Genomic DNA, 27,255 nt, shown 5'->3' on the forward strand with positions numbered 1-27,255 from the left:
TAAACCACAAGTGTTTAATCTCAGAAGTCCTTCTTATCATCCCAAGGCAAATCCTCGTCCGGAACCCTGGAACAAAGGAAATGATTCCTGTGTGATTTTTCTCCGGCAGATCCGGACCCCACATGTAATGCAACATTATTTGCCATCAGCTGTTCCAGCTTTTCTTTCACTGCAAACGCATCTTCGTCAACTTCCTCAAAATAGTGATAGATCTCACTGAAAACATTCGGAACCGTCGCTTCGCTATCTTGCTCCAGTCTCGATAGCTGCTGGGAGACGATCCAAACCTGACTTCTAATACTCGTCAGAAATTCAAAAGCTTGTGCAACTTTGAGGCCTATTGCTTCTCTCTCGGCTTTAACCACCTTCTGCACTTTCGGTTCGAGCAATTCAATGTAAGATTCGAATGCAGTGTCGTCCCAATTGCCGGCCAAGAACAGAACGGCTTCTCGGAAAAGAATCTTGTGTCGAAGCTTGAGGGCAATGTGAACCAATAATACCGCATCGCCTTCAATATCAAGTCGGTCCTCAACAAGGGGTTGCAGAATTGAGTGGGAAAGGGCTGCCAAGGCGTCATAGTAGTCAGCTATCTTCGTCAGTTGTTGTAGCTCGTTGACCGAGGCTATCATGAATGGCTCTCGATACATGGCACATAGGAGACTGTTTAACACTCTGATATGGACTTCTTTCTCACCCTTGAGGGCTTCGGGATGGTTTTTTTTGGGCTGTGGTACAGAGAATTAGTATCTAGTCATCGCTTCTCAGACGCTTGTTGGCTGAATATGGTACTGACATCAATGGTACTAGCAGACACCAGGACCCAATCGCCATCCTCTTCCACTATTGTGTCCCATTCGTACTTGAAAGCTCCGGAGTTACCAGAACTCTGGGTTTCCGGGCCTGGCCAGCCGAAAGCTTTGAGGAAATGAGCGGAGTATAATCGTAGAATAGTTGAACTGACATGGAATTCAGTATCAAAAACGCGGAGGCGGACATCAGGCCGGGTACCCCGTGCATTGAAGATGATGGGGGCCGGGCGAGAAGCTGACATTGTCTGAGCTGCTGCTAGATGTCTTTGCGTGGTCGCAAACGTCGGAGAAGTGACTAAGAGGTGTTGCCTGAGCCTTTAAGAATACGGGAGATCACACTGTTTAAAGCTTGTTTCAATGAAGAAGGGTTTTTCTGGTTGTTGAAGAGCGAAAGTTGAGGGTGAGTATCATGCATTTCCAGGGAAGGCGCGAACATGAGCTTGGCTTCGATGGATGAGAACACCTTCATATCTGCGAGCCAGGAGAAATATCCCTTGATGAGTATCAGACTGATACTGCTATCAAAAAGTTGGGTCTTAAGAATTAGCTTCCGCTTAGCATTCTGACAAGACAAGGATTTCTTCTTTGAATTGTTGAAAGACCCCAATTAGCTTCTCGCCTATTTGTGCAGAGGAATTGCTTAGAAGTCGCGTATTACTTCAATTTTACTCTAGTCTATCTATCTCGGCAAAACATTTCAGGTCTCTAGGACGTAAAAATAACTAAATTAGAAACCAAAAGGGACCATAAGTCGTGATTGACACTGGGAAAAAAAATGTTTTGGGGTGAAGGGGAAGTAGAAAACTGTAACTGAGAACCAAAGCAAAGCAACTGGAGAACTTAAGGAAAGTGTAATTGAGAATCAACTGGAGTGAAGGCAATTTACGATATCATCAAAGGGCAACCAACCTCACGAAACCATTCATTGGAACTTAGGGAAACATACTAACTTGATATTTGTTGTGAGGCAACTCAATGGGCTTGTGAGTGACTGGAATGCGCTGGCTTGAGGTCTTCCGAGTTTCTTGTTTGGTTCTGCTGGTGGCTCTTCAATTGTTAGTTGCAAAGCCTGGTGAAAGGTTGCAGCGGAGACATACATTTGTGCCAAGAAGGACTCGTTTTGTTGCAGAATCCTCTTATTTTGATTCAAGACTGCCTTCAAAATATTACATAAGGCATGATAGTTGAAAATTGATTGCCTAGCGTCCTGATAACAAAGCGGCGGGGGAAAGTACATAGATGGCAGGCGCATTGCGGACGGAAGGCGATCATATCCACTTCAGCATAGGATATGGTTTGGATTCACATGAACTATATCAGTAATCTGTAAGAAAGCTTGTATTGTTTGAGGAACCATGAGTCATCATTCTGAATTTCTCATTCGACCACCATTTCTATCCTGCCATTTACAACTGAGATCACCTTCGCAGATAATCCTGAAACCCCCATTCCCATCCATTAAGCAGAAAGTTCAAGCATCAGTATACTCAATAATCCCGTTGTGTGGTATCCCAAGGCAACTCTTTATCGCTCACTGTAGCACAGAGGAAGAGCTCAAAAGCTTCGTGACATGGGCTTCGGGGTTTCCTTGTCCAATTACATTGGTGAGGCTCCTTGTGTGAAAGCTTCAAACAGAACGCTCGACAAAACTACTTGTCGGATGCTGATGCCAAACATTTGGAAAACAGCTTGGACAGAAATCAAAGTTTGAGCAATCCTGACACTTGTACCGCAGATCATGATAGTAAAACTTCTCCTTGTCAGCAATACGAACTCAATGAATGAGAAATAACAAACCTTCTTATCACATCCGTCACAGCGCCAATCCCAATCATCCACTACCCGTACCTGTGGCAGGGGACTCGTGGAAGTCGAGGAGACCGGTTTTGGAGCATTGCTAGGAGACGGACGAGGATATGAAGTCTCCTTAATTATTGGCGCGATTGGATTTGGGTGTGGAGACTGTGAGTAGTTTGATGTGGGGCGGTATTCGTCTTGGACTGGGTATGCTTTCTTGGACGGCGGATATCTTGACATACTGTAAGAGTACGACTCTTCATTGTTGTCGGAAAACCACTATTCCTCAATCAGTCCATGCAGTGGAAAAACTTGGAACATGCGTACCCCAGAAATTATGTTTCCAACATCTCGCTCAGCCTGCTTCTTTGATATGGGTTCAAAGTCCCGTCTTTCTTCATCCCTCTCCTTCTCTTCCAATTTATCTTTCCTCTCTGAGTCTTTACTGGACTTCGAGTCTCCTTTCATCTCTATCTTACTTCTCTCTTCCATCCTGTACATCTCCAACCTTCTCTTCTCTTCTTCTACCTGCTCCTTCACGATTCTGATCTTCTCTTCTTGCATCCGCAGAGCCGCATCTTCTGCAGTCCTAGAGTACCTTTCGGTCTCTACCGGTGGTCTCAGCAAGCCCAACGAAAAATATGGACTTCGCCGCATATTTTCCAGACTATCTTTCTGTGTGTCTGATATGGTTATCCTTTCTCGTCCTTGAGAAACCTTCTCACGTTCTGTTTTCAAAGGTCTACTGATATCTAGAGGTTGCCGGATTAGAGTTAGTGTCAGAATAGCTTCATAGTCTTCATTTCCATATATCCCACCAAATCCTTTCATGCTGAATTGCATGGGATTTTGACTCGTCGCGGACTGAAGACTGCCTGACGGCGTGGTAGAAGCCGTCAAGGAAGTAGGTTGCCGTGGAGCTTGGCCTGAGTGAAGTGGTGGACCTGTCTGAGGAGATGGAAGTTGATACATCCAGCAAGTCGTCATGAACATGAACATATGCTGGACTTGCTTGAGCCGATCTTGCTGTTTTACAATCTTCTTCTCGTCACAAAAGGCATATTTCAGCCGTTGTTGGTAATCAGGCTTCTTGGAACCTGGCGGTATCATCTCATCAATTTCCTTGAGAATAACCCTACACTATTTTCTGGTCAACATGCTTCTAAGAGGACTACGGCTGTCCTCACCTGCATCACCAACGCCGCAGCATCCTGCTCGAACTTTCTCGGGAAGCTCTGCCCTGCGCTATCGACACTTTTGGCGAAAACATCAACAAGACCTGCGCATAATGTGACTTGACCAGCGATCTCAATCAATTGTTTCGGCGCTGAGCGAAAGGCTTGGTAACGGTCTGTGAGGGTGCCAGCGAGTTTGTTCGCGGCTTCTGTGAGTGCTACGGCACCGACTACGATCGAGAAGGGGTCCATTGTAGTGACGTTCTGTACCTTCACGTTGGATAGGATGAGGTGAGGTTAGGTCTGTAAAGGCAGGTCGCCGCAGTGTTATGGGACAAATAGGATGCATATGCAGGACTCAGCCGCAGGCCACAGCCACCACCAAATTCTGACGTGCATTTTGGGTTCATGTTGCACCAATTGTATGAGTTCGAGATGTGCCTGGGAAGTGAAAAGGCGAAAAGCTTGTAAAGACAATTATCTATCCGAGTTGTAAGTTTGATTCGGCTCTTGCCCGCTATCTGATATCAAGTTCACACACAGTGCAGGACTAGAACGATATGTTGCCATACATAGGATTTCGTATGAAATGTAAGCAGAGGGGCTAGCAGACTCAGCAACTTCAATTGATCAATCCTAGAAACATGGTCTGCCACTTGCCGTAATAGAGGACAGCCAAAAAGATGACTTTCGTCTCTGGTCATGCATTGCTGCTGTGCAGTCCTTAGATCTTGAGGCAGTCTATGATAACTATCGAGATCGGACCCGATATTGTGTATCTCCAAGTCTCCTTCACCAGACTAAATCGAGTGCCTACGCGTTTGGCTTTGTTGTATTCTCACGTTGATGGTCCTAAAATGATCTTGCGGGACTTCTTGGTCTCTGGGTATCGGAAGGTCGTCCGCATGGAAACTAATGCTGTGTCATTTGACTCGAAAGTGTATTCTAGCTGTTACGTCAAGGAATAAGCAAAAATAAAGTCTCTTCACAGGCAGGAAAACTATATCTTGACAACATCCCCCATGAACTCACTTGAGCCCTGGCATCCCGCCGTCAAGGCCCAATTCTCCCAGAAATCCCAACTCCACATCCATTTGTCCGGCCCGTATCTGTGCTCCGACGAGATGCTCTAACGTCACAACTCTTCAGAAGGCTAGTTTATCAATCTTCGGCTCACTGCTATCGTAATAGCAGTACGACTCCTCGAACAAAAAGGTCACCCTGGAGTGCGTAGGAGGAGTTTCGAAGAGCCGTTTTCAATCCCGTACGCGCAATCGTTTCACAGAAAACTCAGCCGAAAATGTGGAATGTTGTCGTATTGTGATCACACCAGAAGATTGACTATCTCAGCAAATGCCTCCAGCCCATTCCTTCGCCCAGGTGCAATTCCTCCCAATGCCATATCATCCCAGCCCGAAATCCGCAAATCTGTTCGCCCATTAGCACCCTGCCTTCTGCGTGTGCTTGCCATTATATCGTACCAAAACGCCTCGAGGATGCATTTATCTTTGCGAGCTTCCACTCCAGACATTCTTCAGGAGACCATCGCGCTGTGCCAATCTATTCAACGAATCGTCGCTCTCGCCCATAGCACGAACGAAGCCGCACAGTGCGTACACTTGTGACTCTCCAGTGAAACGGCCGTTCTCGTCAACCTTTCCGACGGAAATCTGGACAGATGCGTGATCCTTGGCCTTGATGATGCGGTTGGTCGCAGAGCACTTGCGAGGAACATAGCTACAATCAAAGTCAGCATATCCTTCCGAATGGCACATTTCCCTAAATCTCTGCCATTCCTCCTGTCGGCGCTTCTTTGCAATTCTCTCTCCTGACTCTACCACCCCGCCAATTCGCGGTCCACTGCACAGCTATCGCACACTTTTCGGAATTGGGCGCAGACTCACAGATCAACGAGCTCTCCCTTGTCATTCTCCATTTTGGCGGTAGTTGTAGAGGTGAGGGTTTCGATGAGGTTGTGTGAGGTTGTCGTTGGCGTTGAGAAATTTCGAGATCCAAATGTTGGAAATTCTGTGCTTGAGCTAGCCCCACCTAGGGCGGATAAGCGAGCTATGGGGAAGTCACGATTTTGGCGTGTCTTTGGCGTTTGGCGGCAAGTGCCATCTTCGCGCCAAACCTTACTGTGATTGTTTATCAAAGCATCAACTTCGTCTCACAATTCGAAGGAACAACCCTGACTACCAGTGCTTCTCCTCAATTATACAGAAGTATCACTCCTTTGGGATATGACTGCCCAAGATAGCGACCCTGTCGTACCTTCCTCTCCTTTCGAATTGCGCCAGGCGCAAAGCCTACTCAATTACTGCAAAAATGGCTAACGTCTACATTATCTCGTCCTCTCCACCGGCTCGGGATTTGTCAATCTTCGACATGCCTCCATCCTCACCATTGCCTTCGGTCAAGGATATTCTGAAGAAGAAACCTAAAGCTCTGCAAACTGGCAGTCGCGCGGCCCCGATCCCACAATATGCGACAGCAACATTCACGAGTGCAGCTACGCTCCTCCAGATCGCACCGTCGGAGGACCTTGAATCGAATAAGGACGAAGACTCTGCAAAGTCTGCGAAGCCCAAGCGACGCAAAGTTGTTGCAAAGAAAGTCGACAATGGAGAAGCGAAGGTGGCGAAACCGAAGAAAGTGGCTGTCGGAAAAGCCAAAGTAGACGGAGTGGAAGAAGTGAAGAAGCCCCGAAAGTCAAAACCAACAGTTGTTGAAGGAGCTGAAGACGGCGCAGTCATTACAAAAGCACTTCCGGCGCGAAAATCTCGGGCAAAGAAGGCTGAGAAGAAAACGGAAGATGAGACCGTAAAAGAAAAGCCAGGACGAAAGACAAAAGCCAAAAAGGACACCGAATCTCAGACTAGACTACCTAAGGGTAAAGTCACAAAGGCTTCGACTGCGTCATCAAAGAAGGTTGCTTCCAAAGTCGGCCCGGATCCATTTCAGGACTCCTTAAACAATGGATTGGTAGAGGCTGTTCGAAGGAGGATTACTTGGACTCCGCCTCCGCAGTCAGGCATGCAATCTTTTACAACTCCTGTAGACGTCGGGCTGCTTGATGGGAGTGTATCAGCTTCCTCGCTGTTCTCTGAAGAGAAGAGTAAAGGCTTCACGGATCTACTTGGCAAATTTGGTTTCACAAAAGCAGAAGGCAATGTCCAGAAGCCCACAACAGCCGTGGAAGCAGTTCGAAAGCGGAAGCTTATTGAACTGGTGAAAACAAGCGCTGCAACGGTTACAGCAGCATCTCCCGAAAAAGTACCTAAGAAGAAGCCAAGGACGCTCACAGATCTGGCAACTTCTGCCTATGCCAAGGAGGAGGAATTACCACAGGCAGTTTCTGCACCATTGCTGCAATACTTTTCTCTCCAGGCTACGGAGTGGACTACATCAGATGGTTTCAAGATTCCATCAAAGCCACGATCGAAGAGCCCTGTCAAACGAGGATCGAAAGTGAAGAAGGGCTCGGCACAGGCTCCCATTCTCCTGTCTCCCGAGTCTGCCATGAAGCAAGTTGGCAGACAAGACTTTGTGTTTGGTACATCTAGTCAATTGGCAAGGGAGGATTCACCTACCCTTCTTCGTGATTTACACGAGGCAATGCAAGCTTCCAACGTGGCAGATGTTGACCCATTTGCTGAGCAGTTAACTGAGTCGGTCTCGCAGACTTTATCCAACCGAGGGGTGTCTAATGTGTCTGCTAAGCGGAATCTTTGGTCTGCTGCGTCACGCGATATTGCGGGCAACCTGCAAAGCGTTGAGTTAGTGGACCTGATAAACACTCCAATAGCCACAAGAACTGGAGCTCCCCAGCCTGCCATTGATATACTGACTTCAGTGATCGACGAAGACAACGATTTCTGGCATGATGTAGAAGAGATAAATCAGACATTAACCCAGAATCTGCAGCAGATTGAGTCACTATCACAAGCTGACCCCAAGGAAATTTCTACGGGAAGGCTGTGGGCAAGTCTTACTGAAAGGCCGATCTTGACAGATCCGTCCCAAGAGTCAATCTTACCTGCGTCGAGCCAACCGCCAACGGTCAGTCAAGCAGCCCCTGAAGCTGCCAAGAAACCTGCAAAGACCAAACAAATTTTACAACCCGATTTCTCTTCATACACAACAGCTCAATTGGCTAAGGAAATTGCATCGTATCGCTTCAAGCCTATCAAGAGTCGAGATCAGATGATTCTTCTCCTGGAAAAGTGCTGGGAAGGAAAGAACAGAACTGCCTTGGCTGCTTTAGGCACAAACACTGCTCCTGTTCCACGGGCGGACACTTCAAAAACAGCCTTCTCCACACATAATCAAATGGAAGCATCTCCAAAGCGACCTCGTGGGCGACCGAGAAAAGATAGTACGACCGTATCACCAGCAAAAACCAAGCCAAAAACTACACGGAGGAAGTCGTTGGATACTGTGGAGTATTTAGAAATGGACAGTGACACGCCATTATCACAGCTTCGAACACCAAAGAAATCGCAGAAGAGATTGAAAGAGCCTGTCGAGGATATATTCGACCCAGAATCTATAATGACACCATCACCACCCCGACGTAAAGGATCGCCGAAAAGAACCAAAGCCCTCACGTTGAAGATTTCAAGCTCAGTCAGCGACGCTAGTCTTGAACTATCCCCCACATCGTCTCAGAGACTTCTGTTCAGACACATAACTTCTGCGGTGACCAATGCACCATCAGCCAAGAATTCCACAAATCCTAGCTGGCACGAAAAGATCCTTTTATACGATCCAATCATTCTGGAAGACTTAACGGTATGGTTGAACACTGGTGCTTTGGAGAAAGCTGGTTGGGATGGAGAGGTGGATCCGAAAGAGGTCAAGAAGTGGTGTGAGAGTAAGAGTATATGTTGTTTATGGAAAGAGAACTTGAGAGGTGGTACGAGGAGTCGGCATTGATGATTGCCTGGATGGTATAGGCACAGCCCCGTAATGTGCTACCTGTCTTGAACACGAAATATGCTTTTCGCTACTCCCCTGCCCAGATCATTGACTGTCCCACATGCGCCGATAATTCTCGTGCAAGGCACACCTAATGTCCTTTCTCCGCTTCCGTCGTCATTTATTGCGTGTTCCGTACTGTTCGCACAAACTACTGTGTCTTGGTGGTATTACCAGATGGCAAGGAAACTAGGATGTTTCCTTTGTGACCCTACCTCTTGTCTTGAGTCTCGCTTTGACAGCGCGCTTTCCACGAAGCGATAATTTCCAGCCTCATCCTCCCATTTCCCTTCATCATCGAAGCGAGTCACCCGCATCAATTGTTCAATCATCATCATTCCAGCTACCGGGGATCTTTTTGATCTTTTCCTCGTCGGCTTGTGCTTCGACCCAGGCCCAGAAGTCTGTTGCCCATGGGTTCGAAGCGTAGAGATCTTCAAACTCGATGTAGAAGTCGTCTGGTGTTTCTCCAATCCAAAGCTCTAATAGCTCGACGTTACATATGGTAAAATTCCCATCACTGTCCCACACCTTTCTTTCTGATGCCCATGTTGTTTCACAGTTCTTGTACATTTCGTTTTCAACTCGTCCGTATTCCGCAAGATCAACGCCAGCACGTTTGAGAAGCTCCAGCCACTCCTTGATAACATACTTTTCAGTAGGGCGTTGCGCGATATCGCAGAGCAGTTCTAATAACGGAGTGTGTCCATCGTGTGAGATCGAGTGTATATCTGCACCTGCATGGATTATGTCCAGGATAAGTCTTTCGAGACTGAGCCGGTTTTGCACCTCCAATATCGTGCTGAGCCACCAACAGTTAATAAGTAAATTGAAAAAAAGGCCTTCTTCGCATGTGCCATGCGCAAATTCCTGAAGTGTCTCTTCTGTGATTAATTGGCAATATGAGTCAAGCAAGTTCACATCATAGCAGAACCAAGCTTGAGCCAAAATAATATTCACATGGTCCAATGGCTGCATGGTCTTCAGATCCCAATCGCTCTCTTGAAGAAGCCAGCTGGCAGAAGATGCTGTTCCTGTATAAGCATGTAAGGCTGTTCGCGAGTACTGGTCTTCGAGCATAGTGTCCGCGCCGATTGCCATTAAGGTCTTGATGGCTCTGTCGAAATCTTGGCTAATCTTGGTACCACCGTCAGGTAGGATCTTCTGTCGGTTGAAAACTTGCCTTCCTTCCGTTGTTAAGATTCTTCCGGAGTGTAAAAGTAGATGCAGGGGTGTTCTGCATTATCAGCGTTGACTGTGAGACTAGGGTTGAGGATTCTTTACGAGTAAGCAGGCCAACCACGAAATGTCTCGGTACTTGGCAAGTCTTCTTCATATTCATAACAGCCTTTGCCTAACTCTATTTCAAAGAAGTCCAGACATAATTGCCCGTGCCAGGATGTTCGAGCATTGATGTCTGCGCCATGCTCAAATAGGAACTGGCAAATCTCAGGGCGGGCATATAAAGCTGCGTACTACTTCAAATGTAAGCGGAAGCATCCGAGTTGACTTGAGCTGAGGTTGGGCAGCCTTACATGCAGTGGCGTCCTTCCGTCTGGGTCGATCTCAAAAGGTGAAGCTTCTCCAGTCGCGAATAAGATTTGTAATCCAGCTACATTGCCGTCCATACAGTAATCGAAAACCTTCGCCTCGTAGGAAACCATTCGATACGAGCGGAAGCTCTGGTCCCAGCCTTGACGAGACTTCATCATTCTCAACTCGAATCTCCTGGCATATATCCACTTCGGTAGGCCAAAGTATACAGATGTTGTTGTGTTATGCTCACCGGCGGCTAGGACAATGGAAACTAAGCCAGATACCAAATTCATGCCAGCTTGGCTCTTCAACCGGGCTCGCTGGCGGATATGTTCATAGATATGGATGCCGGTTTCCTTCTGCGACATCTCGATAACAGCTTCTTCTTCAACTTCTTCTTCTTCTTCTTCTTCTTCTTCTTCTTCTTCTTCTTCCTCAACCCGAGTTGCATTGATACACCGTGGCAGGTTTTGTTCACATGAACCGCTTGGACGTGGATCGGTCATCACAAAGGAGCGTATCTGCACCACCTCCCGTTCCACGATACTCTGGTGTCGCTCATGGCTCCTTCGTAAGTCCAGGACGTCCTGCTCTAAGCTACTCCATCTCTGGCTCTGGGTGGCTTGGTAGTATATCTGATTCGCAAGTTGCATTGTCGTCTTGGCGCTTTCGATTTTCTTTCGGAAACTACAATCACCATTAACACAAGATCTTCCATCTTCCGTCAAGAGGCTAAGCCTTACTCATCCATCTCCCCCTTCTTCATCACAGTCGCAAATCTCGCCTTAATCTTCCCTTTCCCCTTTGTACCCCCTAAGCCCTCCTCTAACCTCGTAACAATAGCCACCAAACCCTCTGTTGCCGTCTTACATAGCCTCCAACTCTTCATGATAGCTACTTTAACCCGCGGATTCAGAAACACCTGTTCTTGCATAGATCTATCAACATCCTCGAGTATCCCACTCAGCGTCTCGAGTTCCTCGATGGCAAACAGGACATCAGCAGGCGCCGATTGCATCAGGCTGTAGAAAGTCTTCAGCTTGTTAATTGTTTCTGCTATTTGGATCGCAAGCGAGACCACAACGAAACCACTGGCGACTGCGCCTAAGGTTTCAGCCATGTCGATGGAGGTTGACGGGAGAAGTTGGGACGAGTTGGAAATCAATGAGAATCGGAGTGGGAGGAAAGAGAAAACAGGAAGGGCATCAGGGAGATGTGATGAGCTGGTCGTGGGAACTGTGGCTTGGCTCATGCAGCCTTGCGTGAAGCCTATCTTGTGTGACGACGCAGGGATTGACACCACTGCCTTTGGGGATTGGCTGCATATGAGACCTCCATGCCTTTTGCAGGCTCAGAAATGGAGTCTCCTAAAATGGGTTTGCGACCACGATCGGGCCTTACATCTTTGCGTATGTTGTGGTAGCCACCTCTTCGGTCGGGCTTGGCGTCTATGCTGAAATCTTGTGCTTTGTCGAGCGGCAGTAACGGTCAGTTTTGAAGAATTATTTCCTCATCATATAGCTCAAATTAGCACAGGTTTCGACATCTGGATCGAGTCTGGTTATGCTTCAGAGAGATTTTTGGGTGATACTCATTCCAATTTGGGTTTTCTGTCACTCGTTGTATCAGGGGTAGACCTTCCACTTGCTAGGCAGGAAGCTCGGGGTTGCATGAAGTTATTGTCTGAAATGAAGGCTTTCTAATTTTGTGACTGATTTAGCTGTATTCATGTTCATTCTAGTCCTGACAATGTCCGGTTTTGCTCTATGATACTCCCACAGGAACTCAAGAGCTTGAACCGCCGCTCTCACAGATGCTCTTGAGACTTTTGCTTGTCGCCACTGTGAATTGTCTTTGAAGGTGCAAAGACCTCGGACCCTGTGATGACAGTTTCTTGAAGGTCACTGTTGGCCAAGAACTCCTCCACGAACTGTAGAATTCCGTAATCAGATCCTGCGCAGTGTAAGTAATGAGTGGACTATGATAAGGTGACTTCACAAACCCGGAGCTCCCACAATGCCAGCTGCAACAGGCAGTCTCTCTTGTCTCTCTGTCACCTTTGAGTCGTATGACCATGTCCCAACTAAATTAGTCCGTCAGTTTCGTTCATGCATTGCTAATGTGTTACTTACTTGGAAACACGAATTCTGGCCCAGTCGAAAAGCTGGTTATGTAGGAGGACCAAAATCCACGACCGAAAGAATCGTTGGGGATGCTGAGAAAATAAGCAATCTTATTGAAGATGCTCTGGGTATTGTGACTTACGGTTTTGTGGTATCTCGGTAGTTTGCGAATCCTGCAGTCCAGGGAAGTACAAGAACAGATTCCAAGAGTGACCCAGATTCTGGATCAAGTACATTAGCTTCGAACCATGTTTTGTATAATTCTACCTGCTTCACTGCTGCACCCCTCTGTTCATCAGTCGTATTCTTTCCGAACTTCCTACAGCAAAAATTAGCGAGAATTACGAGAAAGAGGGGAACGCTTGCCATCTGTTTGCGATACTCGGCGGGAGGTACGGGTTTCGTCCAAATTTCTTGTTATAATCAGAGACGAACTGGCGATTGTTGTGCCATGAGTCGTAGTTGAGAATATATTCGTAGGTCTTTAGAAGAGTCAGTGCCAATGTAAGGTTCCGGTGAGGAAGATCGTCTACTTCCCTTGAGGAAATACTCATCGAAGGTCTCTGTGGATCTGTGCGGCGATTTATCTAACCAGAGCGCAGAAAAATCTACAGGTGTTCGTTTCACGCCTAGGTAGGCTTCCAGCTTCGCCACGAAACTCTCGAAAACATCGAGGACTTGCTTGTTGGTAGACATAGTCCGCTCCCGAGAAGGGTCAGTGTAGTCGAGCGGGTAAAGTATTCTCGTTGGTTTCTTTGCCTAAAATCAAATGTGGTCAGCTCTGCGGATTCACACTAGAATTGAACATACCGTCGATAGAGGGAAACGCTGAGCACCGAACCATTTATGAGCGAAATTATTCACAGCCTTGACATCGCGGGAAAGAAAAGCTGGAACATCGAATTGCCTGGAAAGAAGACGTCAGACCATGGAGCGACTGCAAGATTTATCAATACAAACAAGCTGCTAGGAATGATCCCGTCCATCGGCATAACATCAAATGTAGGCTTGAAGCCGAAAAGTCCACAGTGAGCAGCAGGCCATCGAATACTGCCGCTTGCTACGCCATAAATTAGTATATCGAGCTTTGGACTTTTGCACTTGCTCACTGTCTGTTCCGATGGCATAGTCCAACCATTCATATGATGCAAGAGCAGATCCACTGCCTGAGCTGCTTCCTCCAGGGACGACATATCCATCGCCGCGGGGATTGAAGGGAGCATGGGTATCGATCCAATCTCCCGTAGGAATCTGTCGGTCCGCAAATGTTGTCGTTTTTGTCTTCCCCACGATGATAGCACCAAGATCGATCAACTTCTGTACGCTAGAAGCAGATTCTGTGCATTCCGGATACAGCTCTCTGTAGCTTCGACTTGAACCCGCAGTTTTGACACCTTTAAGATTGTAGATGTCTTTGACCGCGACGCGGACACCATGCAGAGGCTTAGCATCATCTGGAGAGAAATACAACCTGGATGGTACAGCGATGGTGTTCACGGGTGCAAAAACAGACACATCAAATGGGATGTAACTAGCCACATGTAAGTCATACTAATATCAGGGGATGAAATGCTCACGATGAATCAACGCTCGGATCGGCGATAGTACTCAGATAGAATGCCTCTGAGGTATCGGGGTACATTTTCCAAGCTTGATACAAGTCTTTTCCTTGTGCAAAGTATGGGCCAGCTTTCCAAGGCTGATTGCCAACCAGCTCCCACCTCTGCATTCCATGTTTCTTGAGAACTTCAATGGCCGACGAGTCTAGCTTGATTTCCATCGAGAGAATATCAGCTTGGGCGATTAGAACTACTTGCATGAAGTCGTGGTTGAATACATCGTCATTGGTAAGGAAGTTCGCAATGATCTTCTCGACCAATGTACCGTTCAGATGTTGATGTGGGCTTTGAATTACTGTGACTGGCTGAAGGGCTGTTGTCTCAAAGGGTAAACGCTGAGAATGGTCAGCACATGCGCGAATATTGTGAGGATGTACTGACTCCTACGGACTTGGGATATGCGTAGAAGGCACCTGTAGCCAACCGCATCCAGCTCTTGGAAGCCATGCTTGATCGAGATTCGCGTCCAGGTTGGAGGAGGGTAGCAGTGAGGTGATGCCGAGGTTTTAGAGGTGGTAACGCAAGTTAGGTTGGAGATATCGAGAAGTGAAGGCAGAGTAGATTTTCGCGCTAGTACGCTTTCGATCTCGCTTGTTGGTTGTTTCTCTTTGTCGAGCGCGTTTCTTTGTCACCTTTCCAGCACACGTTCTGTTGGAGTGTGAGAGTGAATATGATCCTTCTGTGTTCGAGTATCTCAATTGCGGGCGGAGCAGATTCAACTTTGGGTAGGAAAGGAGCAGTATCGCTTGGAGCAGCCGTCGCTAGTCAACTACGCTGGACCACCTTATAACCTGACCCATTTCCACAAGTCTGGGTAAGAGCGCTTTGTCACTTCATTCGATGATCGGGAGTCACTAGATACTGTTTCCGATTCCTCTGCGGGCATTCTTGGTCATTATTATCCCTCCATTACCAAAGTCGTTGAGATTACGATGACTCGAGTAATTAGACCCAGAAGAACAATTGTGGAGGCGAAGCTGGCAGCATTTTCGATGGCACGATTGCAGAGCATCAAAAATTCTTCGACCATGTAGCTCTGGGACGAGGGCGAATACCATGGCTCTGACAGTGGCCTTGCCTACCAAAAGAAGTCCGAGTTCCAGCACAGGTGAACATATCTTCGAGGCTCTTCGCTATACTGACAGACTGTAGATCTTGATTTTATGGATCGGATTCTGCAAGACGCTCAATCCTGGCACGCTGCCGCTGCAATGTGTAAAGGGAAAAATTCACACCAGCAAAAAATTTCAGACAGTCATCGACGATAAGCTTCCTGTGTTGGTACCGTCTACCTCTATTCAGCTGTAAGATGCCATTATCCAAGCCTTTATCTAGCTCGATCGTAGGTATGTGCTCTAGTCTAATCCCCATTCAAAGGATCAAAAATACCATAACTTCAACCACCTCGAGCTCTATGCATTCAAAGCTTCGCGTCTTTCCCTACCTCCTGCTGATCCCTCTCCTCCCCTAAGACTTCCCTCCTCCACCTAACATCCACATCTCTCGGCCCCTCCTTGCCAAATTTCACAAGCACCACCCTCTCCTCATCCCCACCCCTGGTACTCCCCTTTAACTCAGGCCCCGGCTTATCCAGTGCCAAGACACTCCTTCCATCACTCTTCCGCATGAGAAGCCCCGTCGGACTCATGACCTTGTCCGCCCATGTGATGCCTTTGCCGTCGCCTCCATCTCCTTTCAAGAACTCTAAGACAGAATCTCGTTGGGCTTGGAGTTGTGATTGGGAAGGTGTTGACAGTGGGGTGAGGAATGGCGCTAGTAGGTACATGAGGTAGAATTGGGGTGGGAAAAGGATTATTTCGTTTTTGCGGGCTCGGGAGAGCCAAGTTGAACACGGGGCGAAGAGGGCGGCTGTATGTTCTAGACCGCCGTCTGATGTTGGGGGTGGGATTACGGATTCTGTTATGGAGTTGGATGATGAAGTCGTGGTTGAGGTTGTGTCCTGGGTGAGAGGGAGGAAGTAGATATACATTTGGGTTGTGAAGCGTTTGGGGACGTTTGTGGGCGTGATCCAGCGTGAGAAAGGATGCAGGGAGTCTGTATTCTTAATTACTATGTCTTCTTCGCTAAGGAGCAACCAGATCACAGCAAGAGAGAAGAATGGGAGAGATTCAAACTCACCAATATCAACCACACCACCCAATCCCTCCACCCACTTCTCAAATGCAATCTTCCCCTCATGTACATCCCTCCTTCCTTTCTCTCTTACTTCATCTTCCACCTCCAGTAAGCCCACTCCATCTTTCCTCCTTGCAAGTAAAATCCCACTCTCCTCAAAGCATTCTCTGATAGCACCAATCCTGTAACTCCGTCCATCTACATGTCTATCCTTATCATTTGGAGCGGGGATATGTCCATCACTTGGCGAGAGGTTTCCGCCGGGGAAGACGTGTGCCGATGGGAAGGAGGAGGATGTTCGCACGCGGTGGAGGAGGAGGATTTGGTTCTTGGGAGAGATGAGGAGGATGCTGTGTAGGCGTGATGTTAACATTGAATACAATGTGGTAACTGTACTTTGGGCGGGGATTGAACAAGGGAATGTACCTGGCACTCGGTCGAGGCTCAGAGATTTTCTTCGCTGCTTTTGTAGACATGTACTGCTTCTCCAGCTCTACCCGGGGAGGTGCCATAATTCCTGTCCTATATCTTTCAACTTGTCTCCTCGAGTTTGCGCTCAGGTCCACTCTCAACACCCCACCTGTTCTCGAAAGTCTGCCGCGTTGAAATGTAGAGGTGGAAATTGCGCGGTAAGTGTCACCGATCGGGGATCTGATCCTGGGGACAGCTTGAAACTGTGAGGCTCGTCGGAAATACAGGATCCTCGCGCGATGGATATTCATTGAGCTGCGTGGGAGGACGTGGTGTAGCCATGGTGTTGACCTCGTCATAGGATGGTCGTCGTTGCGGGGGCGGCTTTCCCGAAATCTGGGGAGCCGAGGTCCCAGACGATTTTGAGTTGGGCCCGGGGCCCCTGACTTTGGCGAGTTTGTTGACAGCCCGTGCTGTGACGTTTGCCGAGCTCCTTCACATGTTTTATTGTCCTCTGCTTCCGATTTCCTTTATTTTCTGCAATGAGCTAGCTAGTAAATTCATGGCTTGCAATAGTTGGTCTTTTCATACAGCTATGAATTGGTTTGATAGTAATCGTCTTTTTCCATCAGTTCCCGTTTGGGACAATAATCAAGGCCCCTGGTCGCCAATAGGTAAGGCTGCCTCCGAAACCCCGGTTAAGCTTTGACAACCATGAGTTTTCGCATATCAGCATAAGGACAAAATGCGAGAAACAAGCATGTAAGATCTTATCTCGGGATTTCGGTTGCTATTCATCTCTTCTCCCATATTTCTCTCCAAAATTTCCATCTAAAGCTCCCCTCTTGAACCACAATCCTCCTCGAATGCCACAATCTGTGATTATTTCAAACCATATCAAAAAATCGTCATACGATTTAGAGGTACTCAATCCTTCTTCCCACATCTCCACATCCCCACATCCAAACCTACTACCTCTCCATCTCCATCCTCTCCCTTTTCCTGATCTGGCAATCCCTCCTCGACCAATTCTACGGATTGTCCCTCCCGCATTAAACCTTGACATGGCATGGGAACTGGTTTTCTCTTTCTATGTATCTGAGACCCTCTAGAGAAAACTGCGTTTCTGATCTGGTTGGTCATTGATCTGGGGGTGTTGTATGGGCTATTGAACTCTGGGAGAAGAGGGAGGAAAGAATGTGATTGGAGTGGGTGGTGCTGGTGATGAGGCTGTGGTGTACGCTGGTTATAGAGGTGGTTTTTCGCTGGTGTGTAGAAAGACGTGGGGAGAAGGAGGGGAAGGCTTATGGATGGATGAATAGAGGGTTGAGGTGCTTTTCTTAAGTACTTATGTTTCCTAAATCTGGACTGTTGGCTGACTTGAATAGTAACAGTGGTTGCGAGTCAGGTGTATCTTTCTGTTCCTCGTCTAGAGTCTTGGGCTCACAGCTTAGCTAATATGCTAATTAGGATGGGTGTGGTATTGCTGGCTGGAGGGACATGAGTATTTCAAGAACCCTTTTTCAGTCTTGAGTCGGGCTCTGGCTTTTGTTGCCGATATGGTCCATCGAGTTGTTTTTGCAGATGTCGGAACGACTGAAAGGATTGGGCCTGATGGGAGAAAGATGGCTGAAGACTTGGGATTTGAAGGAAAAGGCCAGGTTGATGGTCAACGATTCGATTCCGTAGCCACTCTAAATCTCAACCAAGGCGTTCAAGAAAATATCCTCCTATACAGTTCTTTTGCCAAACCGTCTCCATACGCCAGATCCCCAACGCCATGCATCCCATTCCCAGTTTCAAACCCCCCCATATTCATCATTCCTCATCTGGGTAAAGCTCGTCAACATTACTAAACTCCACATCGAACTGCCCTCTCTCCGCCCAGCACTCCTCATCCGCAAATGCAAACGCCAACATTGCACCATCCTTGATGCCCAAACTTCTCGGCGACTCCTTCAATCCCGCAGCACTAAACGCTAACTCATCCCATCCCTTCTCCATATCATACTTATCCTTGGGCACGCCGAGTACAACATCGATTCCAGATTTGGGGATTGTGAGGGGTGTTGGGGACGTGCTGGATGGGAGACCTTCGGGATATCGCTCATGGAGGGTTGCGAGAAGCTCTTCGAGGATGGTGGGGAAGGTCGTGAGGGGCTCGACAAAGAGGAGGATGGTTTGTTTGCCGTGCTTGAAGCGCAGGGTGTAGGCGGTGGATTTGATCTCGTCTGCGGACGTCTGGACGTGTTAGCTTTGTATATGTCTGTAAACCCACGGGGCCCGAACCATTTTGTTGTCCTTTTCGAAGTGGAAATACCAATCGTGCTTCAACTCGAGGTTGTTAGGGCGTCTTCGAGATGGTGACAAGGGGTGAAAGAATGCCCCTCACAAGCAGACGAAAGGACAATCGCGAAAACGGCACGCTTCACGTGATAATCTACAAGGATTCGAAATTCAGACAAGCAATAGCACCAGAAAGTAATCCTTCAGCCTCGCGCAACCATCAGCGTTGATCCAACGCCACTTCATCATGTCGACTTCAATTGAAGAAGAAGAAGCTCAAAAGCGAGCAGAATGGCGTGCCGAACAAATTCGCCAACTGCGAATCGACTCCCGATTCTCTTTTCCCTTCGGTATGCGTCTCCCCATCGCAACATCCATATCCTTCGTCTCAGGCCTCGTCCTGGGCATGTCACACGGTAGCCAGATGGCAGGGTTCCGATTCAGAGCAGAAAATGCGCATAGATTACCGACGACGCCTACGGGCTGGTACCTGTATCACAAGAGCAAGAATTACAACATGGCGCTTGGTGGAGTCAAGGAGGGATTGAAGATGGGCGCGAAGGTTAGCTTTTGGACGGCGGGATTCTTTAGTATAGAGGAGATGTTTGATCGGTATAGAGGGACAAAGGATTTTATCAATACGGTTATTGCGAGTTTGTCTATTGCTGGGGGGTTCTCGCTGTGGAGTATGCTGCCTCTCGATCCCTATCCGTGTTGTTGTTTGCATACTAAGCTAATCATCATAGACCGGTTCCCTATCACCACAGCTGCCAGAACGGCGAAGACTTCATTGGCTATTGGATTGGCATATGGACTTGCACAGGACGCAGTGGGAGCAGCAAGAGGTAGACCGCTCGGATGGGTGGATTTCATACGCCGTGGGGGAAGACGAAAAGAGGCAAACACCAGGGCCGATACTCAGAGTACCGGTACTTCCCAATTAGCATGATCGTTATGCCGCTCCAGACGTCTGGCTGAAGCTCATCTTGATCCGGTGTTATCTAACAACAGCACCCAATTACCCAATCGTCATCCGCGATGCACCCCACTTTCTCCGCCAGCCTGCGCCCCTGACCCAACAATGCCGGCTATCGTCGGGCTGATTAGCGACATCATCGCGATATCATGGGGATACCCCTCCAAATGCAAATGGACTGGTAAGATACGAGTGATCTTTGGTCCCGAGTTCGGAGTTTCCTTTCTTCAAATATCAGGTGTTAATCCTTCCATCTATCTCTACTTTCATTCCTGTCCATCATTTCACTCTGTCCAACAATTCACTTGTCAATTATCTCGTTATCTTTGGCAGCTACGGGTGTCTCCCAACATGGCGATAACAAAGGCTTTGAAGAGCAGGAATGCTTCACTACTTTCCACAAGAGCTATTTCCTCCCAGACGTTACCTCGTCGATCGTCTATTGCCTCAGATCATACAACTTCCGACAAATTTCCTTTATCACAGACAATTACCGTCAAATCGCCACCCAAGATGGCCAAACCAACCCCCCTATCAATTCTCCCATTAAGTTCAATTCTGAGATCGTTGGCCACAATGTCAATCTCTTCCTCACCAGTAAGCAATCTATACTTTCTCGATTGGCATAATTTAACATTTCCCAGCTCCTCCTCCGCCCCTCCTTAGCCATCATGGCCAAACTCGCACATTCACAATCAGCCCTCCTCTCCCCCGATTCCAATCCCCTCCTCCGTATCTTCCTCAAACGAACATTCTACAAACAATTCTGCGCCGGCGAAAACGAAGCCGAAGTAAGACAGACCGTCGACAGTCTCCGCAACCTCGGATTCAGCGGCGTCATCCTCGCGTACGCCAAAGAAGTCGTACTCGACAAGAAACAAACCGACGCTCTCGCGTCATCTGGAAACAACGAGGCAGCAGAGGCTTTTATACGCAATGAGATTATACCATGGGCAAACGGCACTTTGGAAACTGTGCGCATGACGCGACCAGGGGATTACGTCGCGCTTAAGTTCACGGGTGCGGGATCGCAGGCTCTGTACGATCTCTCGCGACAGGCAGATCCTTCGCCGGCGCTGAAGGAAGCGATTGATTCAGTGTGTGATCTTGCTGCGGAGAAAGGCGTCAAGCTGTTGTTTGATGCGGAACAAGCTGCTTTACAGCCAGGCATTGATGCTTGGACGCTGAAATACATGGAGAAGTACAACAAGACTGCGAATGGAGAGGCGGTTATATATGGCACGTACCAGGCATATCTGAAGGGTACACCAGCAGTTGTGGCTAGCCATCTCGAGGCAGCACAGAAAGGGGGTTTCACTCTGGGCGTCAAGCTCGTGAGAGGCGCATACCTGGGATCGGATCCAAGACATCTAATCCATGACACGAAAGCCGACACAGACGCTGCATACGACGGCATCGCCTCAGCACTCGTCCTCAGATCGTACAATTCAATCCTCCAGCCTTCCTCAAAATCAACCGCATCCTCCCCCTTCCCAAACGTCGCGGTCGTCCTCGCAGGCCACAACATCAACTCCGTGCGTAAAGTCCAGGCCCTTTGCAGTCAACAACTCCGTCACGGCAATAAAGCACCCGACGTCATCTACGCGCAGCTGCAAGGTATGGCCGATGAAGTGAGCTGCGAGTTGGTTCTTGCTGGGAAGCAGGCGTTGGCCAAATCTGGGATGGAGAAGAGTGTGGATGTGCCGAAGGCGTATAAATATCTCGTTTGGGGAACGACGGGCGAGTGTATGAAGTATCTGTTCAGGCGCGCGCAGGAGAATAAAGATGCGGTGCAGAGGACGAGGGAGGGGAGGGATGCGATGGCTGGGGAACTGTGGAGGAGAGTTAAGATGGGCTTTGGTTTTGGTGCTTGAGGATAAGGGTCGGGTTTGGGTCCGTTTCGCATTTCGGCATCTGGGATGGAGTTCTTGCTTACTGGACTGGAATGGGTTGGAGTAGAGAGGTGTGCATATTGCATTCAATGAATTATGATTTATGAGTGATTTGCATAGCGAGCATAGAGATGCGATCTTTAGAGAGTACATTAGTGCGAGACGTATAAATTCGAGACTTTCTACATCAGTCCCGTTCTGCTTCTCTGATTCATCGATGCATGTCTTTGTTATTACTGCAAATTCTAAAGAATGTGCGCTAGACCAAGCTGTATATTGCACACTCAATCTTGCTTTAGTTCACCTATTCTTCCCGACCCAAGTTCTCTTGCTGTTGTTCGCCCATTTCGTCTTTTTGATCTGGAGACAATGGTTGGTTCTTCAAGGCGTTTGGATACCTACCTGGCGGCTTGTGACTTTTGAATATACCCTTGGGATATGAAGGAATTTCTGTAAGGGAAATACATATCTCATTTGTTGCTCGTCAGGGCTTATTCTATTCTGGATGATGTGTTGTAAATTTGCTTTCTAGGCCATTTCGTATTCTGCCTGCCCCATTTTCTTGAAGAAACGCTTATTTTCCTTACTTCACTATTGAAAGAGTAGGGTTAGCAGTGAAAATATAGTCCTGAGGAAGCCACAACTCTTGTCACTGTACACGCTCTGATAAAGAAGTGCTGGGAGGTACCGTACAAGACGAAGAATGACCAGGACACCGCCAATTTCTACTCGTCGCTTGTTCCCTTTGCGTCGACCTTGATAGAATGTCCAGAAATTCTCTCAGGAAATTATTGTTCATCGGCGTTCTTTACTTCTCGTCCCCCTCGCACAAGGCAAACTCCCACGTGGCTTGGAGCAAATATTTCACACTAGCGATACATGAAGCGAGATATCAACAAACGAGCTCACCTTTCGGATGCGTACACGGGCATATGAAGGCCATTTCGAGAAGTGATCCCTCTCTTCTGAAATATCAACAGACAAGACAACTCAGGGCCTGTTTCGATCCACAATGACCATGGAGCGCGAAAAAAAGGGACATAAAGGCCAGGATGCCTCTACTTATGGCTTGAACATTCAGCAGCTTGACAAGATGGGGAAGTTTGTCAAGTTTGCGGAGATACCAATTGAGTTACAGGATAAAGTTTGGAAACAGTATGTTCTGCAGGAGGCTAAGGATGATGAGGCAAGACATGTTCATGTCATGTAAGTACTTTTCTCTTCTTCTTTGGCCTTGGCTGTGGCGTTGTAGCTTCGAGAGCTGGGAACGAACTGACATTTCCTTCACAGCATCGTCCTCCAGCCATTGGCCAAGGCTTCAATATGGAGCAAGCTAAAGACCAAGGTCAAGGGCAGCAGCAACACCGTCAACACCCTTCGCAAATACACGATCACCGTCCTCTACGCCCCGCACAGCGATCCCCCTCCATCTCCATTCTATGTCACATCTCGAACTCGAAGTCTATCATTCATCCACTTCCCACACAAGCCAGCTATCCCTCTCCCACTGCACGGTCCAGGAAACAACAACGGCTCTTTCATCACCAAGCTAATCCCCATCTCTTTCTTCTCCAACGACACTCTCGTCGTCACCTTCCCCTTCGCTTCAGAGCTGTTCCTCGAATTCCTCATCACTTGCCCCGCTATCAACAAGTATGTTCGCCCACCGGTTGAGCTCATGCCTCCAGGCAGAGGGGCTCAGAATGACATTCACGCCGCTCCTGCCCTGAATCATACTTATGACTCGAGAGTCCTGAAGGGAGCAGGCGTGATTCTTACGAAGAGAAACTGGTTGAAAGGTGGGAGGAAGGAGGGTAGAAGTATCTTGGCTTTTCGAATGTGTGACATGGGTGATGGTATGGATGTCAATGTTCAAGAGGGGCAGGGCTGGAAGGTTGAGCATCGGTTGAGGGGTGTTACGATAGGGCGCTGGGATGAGATGTGGTTGAGGTTGATGGAGTGTTTGGAGATTAAGGGAAAGGAGGTTAGTATCCTGGATTTATTCGAATGAGTAAGGATAACTGGCTCTTTATTGTGCTATATCTGAGTGGTTATTTTGGAGTTGGGTGAATTTGAATTCGCTGCATAATAGGGTGGATGTAACAAATCTGCGGGCCTTAAAGTACTAAAATGGAATTTGTACTTTGAAATCGCTGTCTTTATATTCATGTGATATTATCTATACTTCACTCTGGGACGCAATCGAGTTCAAACTCTCCGAACAATGGTACTCCCTGGTGATGCTTTCTTGAACCTCCCTACCACAGATTCGTGCTACCTTGTAAATGTAGAGAGACAATAGCTCAATGCACCCATTAGATACTTGAGACCACCACCTGCAGCACGGAGACAAGCACTGGAGACAATACCACCATCTGCACGCATGCCACTATGCTACACACCGCTCATATTTTTCTCGACACTGTGAGGAGTTATGACTTTGATATCGCTGATCTTGTTTTTCTTCCCACCGAAGATTATTGACAAGGATGTTGCTTTTCACGGGCCTTGGGAGATGTATTTAAGGAATTTTACTATACCTTTTGAGAGCGACCCAGTAGTTTTACGGAGTCTCCAGACAGGTTTTGGAGACTAGGGTGCGGAGTCGATTTTTAAAGTATGTGAGTGAGTGGTAAATTTTGTAAAGTTTCTGGCTAGTCGTAGACTGTTGTCCGTTTTATAAGCACTGGGCTTTTCAGGTTTGGAAACAGATCTCCACTTGGGACTAGGCTTTGAGTATTGAAAAAGGGATGTCAACTACCTCTTCTTGAATATCTGATCTTGATATACAGAAAGAAAATGTAGGACTCAAAACACCTGCAAAATTACGGGCGTTTTTGCGCCGCTGTATGGGTCTTGAGCCAGAGTCCCAGTTGCAGAATGTCAACTGGAGGGTGGGTGCAGCCGAAGTAAACATCACGTGATCGATCTTACTGGTAGAACACAACAACAATGCCACTTGAGACGGAAAGCCAATGACTGTGGTGTTTGAAGCGCAATAATCTACTACAATACAGATATGTGCCAGCAATCGGTAAGTCCGCAATAGTGTCAAGTATCGACCTGGCTGGATTGCTCAAGTAACGGCGAGCTGTGGTAGGGTTTGGGCCGCTGTCTGTATGGATTGGAGGAGCACTTATGCATTGAATGTTCTGGAGAGTGGGTTGTGGAATTTGCAATAGATAGATAGCAGTGAACTATTTGCCATACTTCTTTGTACATTCATTGAAGCTCTTTGCTTCGCAACGATTCTGGCTGATAGCGCAATAAACACATTGGCAATGCTTCAAAAGAGTGAAATTGAAAAAGTATAGAGCTAGAGCACAGCATTACTGATATGGTTTTCTGGACATAGCTCTAGCTATCAGAGCAGAGGATCCTTTGGGAGTATGTAATACATCATTTTTGTCCAGGGCCAGAAGTGAATATCTCAACTTGATATTTAATCTCCCCAGGAATCGGTTCTAGCAGAAAGGTGAGCCTCGAAATATACGTGGCCAATTCTTCTGCAAAGTTCCAGGCATAGACAGATTTCTTTTTCAGCACAAAGAGAAATGGCAAGAACAAAGAGGTACTCCATGAGCATTCTCTTGCCCTGCGTTGCGCTCAGGTTCCAGCTCCATATCAACTGTCTGCATTTCAAACCCAAACGCGCTTATTTACTGACACTCCCACACTTCTCCTTGAACTCCTCCAACTTCTACCACCGCACCGAAAACGCCAATACGCCGACAGAGCACTGAACCAAAAAATCAAGACAAATAGATCAACACACTACCTTGCAACACAACTATTGTTTCGCGAACAAGAAGAGCTGATTTACAAGATGGACTACGTTTGGGAATTCAATATCTCACCTTCGCCTCCTGCGGCGCGATACAACGAACTTTTCAGTGGCAAACATGCTGAGGGCGACGACACCTGGATTACGGAGGCCAATCTTAAGGTGTTCACACATATTCCTGGTGTTCCTGCCGCTTATGCTGCTGAAGAGCGCGCTGGTTTGGTCCTCTACGTGCGAGGTGTTCCGTTTGGTATCAAATCTAGTGTCGTCCGAGACATGTTTATGCCATTCGGCAAGGTTAACAGATCGCCGGTTCTCATATCCGTGGGCAGCCAGGAGACGTTTCGATGGGTTATCATGAAGCATGCGGATGATGCTCAGGATGCGAAGAGAGCTCTGAATGGAAGTACCCATGAGAGCGGCAGTCAGCTGTTCATCAGTATGGCTTTGAATTCTGGGGAGGTGTTCGAACTGCAGGGCAAAGAGCTGCCACAAGGATCTCAGCCGTTGAGAGACATCTCACGTCAGAAAGCCATCAATGGTCATGGACACCCGTCTCCGCCTGCTCTCCAGTCATCTAAGCCTCTGCTGCCTCCGATTCCAAGAGTTGCGATTCCTGCTGTTGCTGCCCCTGCTGCACGTCAATCAGCACCGCACCCCATTGAGCCTCCATCACAAACCCGCCTGGTCTCGAAGGTCTCAGATTCGAGGGACAACATATTGTCCTCCGGCGATGATACCGCGGCCGAGACTGGTTTGGACCCTGTCGCAGAGCAAATCAGCACTCAGCCATCCTCGTGGGCCAACATCGCCAGCACCTCGAACCCAGATACACGTATCATCGATCTGCACCCAGAGCACAAGAGCAGCAATGCTGCTCCACGCCTCAATCCAACCGGACGCATCCCTAAAGTAATCAACGTCCTCCAAGAACCTGTTGAGGAGCAGCACCGCCTGATCTTTCTATTGAACCTCCCGCACAATATAGGCCTACAAGATATCACCCAAGCGGTGACTGAAGGTCCGTTGGTCAGGATCCAATTTGGCTACGACAATGACAACAATGCACGCTTCGTCGGGATCATCTTCCAATATGCTGCTCATGCCGAGGAATTCTACAACGTTCTAGTTAGAGAGCGAGAGAGGTCCCGACCAGAACGATTCCGCTTCATCGTTGATGTCGTACGTGGTGATCCCATCCCCGCAGACGACATTATCAGATCGATGAGCGAACACCCATGGGCAACTCGACGTCTCACTATTGTCAAAGGCAAATTCTTCTTCATGTTTGGAGAGCGTCAGCTCAAAGACCTGTGCTGCAAGATTGCCGGAGAGGATAACGTGCAATTGGTTTGGCTCTACAACGGTGGGAATGCGACGGTTGTGTTTGCGGATGTGGAGAGTGCCATCAAAGTCAAGAGAGTATTGGACAAGAGAGCAAATGCCAATCACAATGGGGTGCAAGGCGCGGAATCCATTGTTTGGAAGGGTTTGCAGACTACGTTCTCGAAGGATCCATGTATCCATCCCTTGGATTTGAAGACCGCTATGCATGACTGATTTGTTGTTGGCTTTGCTGGATACATCCTTTCCTATCCTTGATGGACTTTGGTGGGAGAATAAGTTGGATCAGCAGCATGGTATTGAGCTCCTCATTAATTCCTCGTGGGCAGCTTGGAAGGATATCACACCAACATAGTCCAGGATAGGAGTTAACGGTGGATATGAAGA

At 47.9% G+C, this 27,255-nt stretch overlaps 13 protein-coding genes across 14 annotated transcripts; 5 read left to right on the forward strand and 8 right to left on the reverse strand.

The window, feature by feature from the left end:
- Positions 1–20: 20 nt before the first annotated feature.
- On the reverse strand, positions 21–1,051 carry ONS95_000205 (uncharacterized protein; the record flags this gene model as incomplete). Its single annotated transcript, XM_058493350.1, has 2 exons — positions 21–725; positions 794–1,051. 2 exons carry the CDS (start codon positions 1,049–1,051, stop codon positions 21–23), a joined length of 963 nt encoding a protein of 320 aa, XP_058363550.1.
- A 53-nt stretch (positions 1,052–1,104) lies between these two features.
- On the reverse strand, positions 1,105–1,278 carry ONS95_000206 (uncharacterized protein; the record flags this gene model as incomplete). The annotated part of the gene is made up of 1 exon (XM_058493351.1): positions 1,105–1,278. One exon carries the CDS (start codon positions 1,276–1,278, stop codon positions 1,105–1,107), a length of 174 nt encoding a protein of 57 aa, XP_058363551.1.
- Positions 1,279–2,436: 1,158 nt separating this feature from the next.
- On the reverse strand, positions 2,437–4,033 carry ONS95_000207 (uncharacterized protein; the record flags this gene model as incomplete). The annotated part of the gene is made up of 4 exons (XM_058493352.1): positions 2,437–2,559; positions 2,607–2,885; positions 2,934–3,746; positions 3,794–4,033. The coding sequence occupies 4 exons, from the start codon at positions 4,031–4,033 to the stop codon at positions 2,437–2,439; spliced, it is 1,455 nt and encodes a 484-aa protein (XP_058363552.1).
- A 1,250-nt stretch (positions 4,034–5,283) lies between these two features.
- Positions 5,284–5,717, reverse strand: RPS21 (40S ribosomal protein S21; the record flags this gene model as incomplete). Its single annotated transcript, XM_058493353.1, has 2 exons — positions 5,284–5,518; positions 5,686–5,717. The coding sequence occupies 2 exons, from the start codon at positions 5,715–5,717 to the stop codon at positions 5,284–5,286; spliced, it is 267 nt and encodes an 88-aa protein (XP_058363553.1).
- A 217-nt stretch (positions 5,718–5,934) lies between these two features.
- Positions 5,935–11,995, forward strand: SLX4 (5'-flap endonuclease). Its single transcript, XM_058493354.1, has 2 exons — positions 5,935–11,784; positions 11,834–11,995. Exon 1 carries the CDS (start codon positions 6,110–6,112, stop codon positions 8,717–8,719), a length of 2,610 nt encoding a protein of 869 aa, XP_058363554.1. The 5' UTR covers positions 5,935–6,109; the 3' UTR covers positions 8,720–11,784; positions 11,834–11,995.
- Positions 9,086–11,417, reverse strand: ONS95_000210 (uncharacterized protein; the record flags this gene model as incomplete). Its single annotated transcript, XM_058493355.1, has 4 exons — positions 9,086–9,998; positions 10,046–10,236; positions 10,297–10,984; positions 11,041–11,417. 4 exons carry the CDS (start codon positions 11,415–11,417, stop codon positions 9,086–9,088), a joined length of 2,169 nt encoding a protein of 722 aa, XP_058363555.1.
- Positions 11,996–12,104: 109 nt separating the features above from the next.
- On the reverse strand, positions 12,105–14,486 carry ONS95_000211 (uncharacterized protein; the record flags this gene model as incomplete). Its single annotated transcript, XM_058493356.1, has 11 exons — positions 12,105–12,250; positions 12,300–12,380; positions 12,430–12,512; positions 12,563–12,739; positions 12,787–12,902; positions 13,033–13,179; positions 13,231–13,327; positions 13,381–13,480; positions 13,530–13,951; positions 13,998–14,374; positions 14,421–14,486. 11 exons carry the CDS (start codon positions 14,484–14,486, stop codon positions 12,105–12,107), a joined length of 1,812 nt encoding a protein of 603 aa, XP_058363556.1.
- A 434-nt stretch (positions 14,487–14,920) lies between these two features.
- Positions 14,921–16,965, reverse strand: ONS95_000212 (uncharacterized protein). 2 transcript variants are annotated; one of them, XM_058493358.1, is made up of 2 exons: positions 16,602–16,965; positions 14,921–16,525 (listed from the first exon to the last, which is right to left on the reverse strand). In XM_058493358.1, the coding sequence occupies exons 1-2, from the start codon at positions 16,943–16,945 to the stop codon at positions 15,460–15,462; spliced, it is 1,410 nt and encodes a 469-aa protein (XP_058363558.1). In that variant the 5' UTR covers positions 16,946–16,965; the 3' UTR covers positions 14,921–15,459. The 2 variants fall into 2 exon arrangements, with proteins under 2 accessions (XP_058363558.1, XP_058363557.1); XM_058493357.1 differs by having other exon boundaries at positions 15,282–16,094; positions 16,179–16,965.
- A 1,439-nt stretch (positions 16,966–18,404) lies between these two features.
- On the reverse strand, positions 18,405–18,878 carry ONS95_000213 (uncharacterized protein; the record flags this gene model as incomplete). The annotated part of the gene is made up of 2 exons (XM_058493359.1): positions 18,405–18,827; positions 18,876–18,878. 2 exons carry the CDS (start codon positions 18,876–18,878, stop codon positions 18,405–18,407), a joined length of 426 nt encoding a protein of 141 aa, XP_058363559.1.
- Positions 18,879–19,119: 241 nt separating this feature from the next.
- ONS95_000214 (uncharacterized protein) lies at positions 19,120–19,821 on the forward strand (the record flags this gene model as incomplete). The annotated part of the gene is made up of 2 exons (XM_058493360.1): positions 19,120–19,558; positions 19,619–19,821. The coding sequence occupies 2 exons, from the start codon at positions 19,120–19,122 to the stop codon at positions 19,819–19,821; spliced, it is 642 nt and encodes a 213-aa protein (XP_058363560.1).
- A 132-nt stretch (positions 19,822–19,953) lies between these two features.
- On the forward strand, positions 19,954–21,722 carry PUT1_1 (proline dehydrogenase; the record flags this gene model as incomplete). Its single annotated transcript, XM_058493361.1, has 2 exons — positions 19,954–20,445; positions 20,493–21,722. The coding sequence occupies 2 exons, from the start codon at positions 19,954–19,956 to the stop codon at positions 21,720–21,722; spliced, it is 1,722 nt and encodes a 573-aa protein (XP_058363561.1).
- Positions 21,723–22,752: 1,030 nt separating this feature from the next.
- Positions 22,753–23,751, forward strand: ONS95_000216 (uncharacterized protein; the record flags this gene model as incomplete). Its single annotated transcript, XM_058493362.1, has 2 exons — positions 22,753–22,946; positions 23,031–23,751. 2 exons carry the CDS (start codon positions 22,753–22,755, stop codon positions 23,749–23,751), a joined length of 915 nt encoding a protein of 304 aa, XP_058363562.1.
- Positions 23,752–25,566: 1,815 nt separating this feature from the next.
- On the forward strand, positions 25,567–27,084 carry ONS95_000217 (uncharacterized protein; the record flags this gene model as incomplete). The annotated part of the gene is made up of 1 exon (XM_058493363.1): positions 25,567–27,084. The coding sequence occupies one exon, from the start codon at positions 25,567–25,569 to the stop codon at positions 27,082–27,084; it is 1,518 nt and encodes a 505-aa protein (XP_058363563.1).
- Between the last annotated feature and the right edge of the window lie 171 nt (positions 27,085–27,255).

This window comes from Cadophora gregata (assembly GCF_030347475.1).
Source record: "Cadophora gregata isolate MNR1 chromosome Unknown scaffold_1, whole genome shotgun sequence".
NCBI classification, from domain to species: Eukaryota; Fungi; Ascomycota; class Leotiomycetes; order Helotiales; family Ploettnerulaceae; genus Cadophora; species Cadophora gregata.

Excerpts from the sequence above, each read along its gene's own strand:
- SLX4 (XM_058493354.1), top strand. The coding sequence starts at position 6,110 with ATGGCTAACGTCTACATTATCTCGTCCTCTCCACCGGCTCGGGATTTG.
- ONS95_000212 (XM_058493358.1), bottom strand. The coding sequence starts at position 16,945 with ATGACGAGGTCAACACCATGGCTACACCACGTCCTCCCACGCAGCTCA. Across the intron at positions 16,526-16,601 it reads GAGCCTCGACCGAGTGCCAG|CATCCTCCTCATCTCTCCCA; the intron begins GTACATTCCCTT and ends ACGCCTACACAG.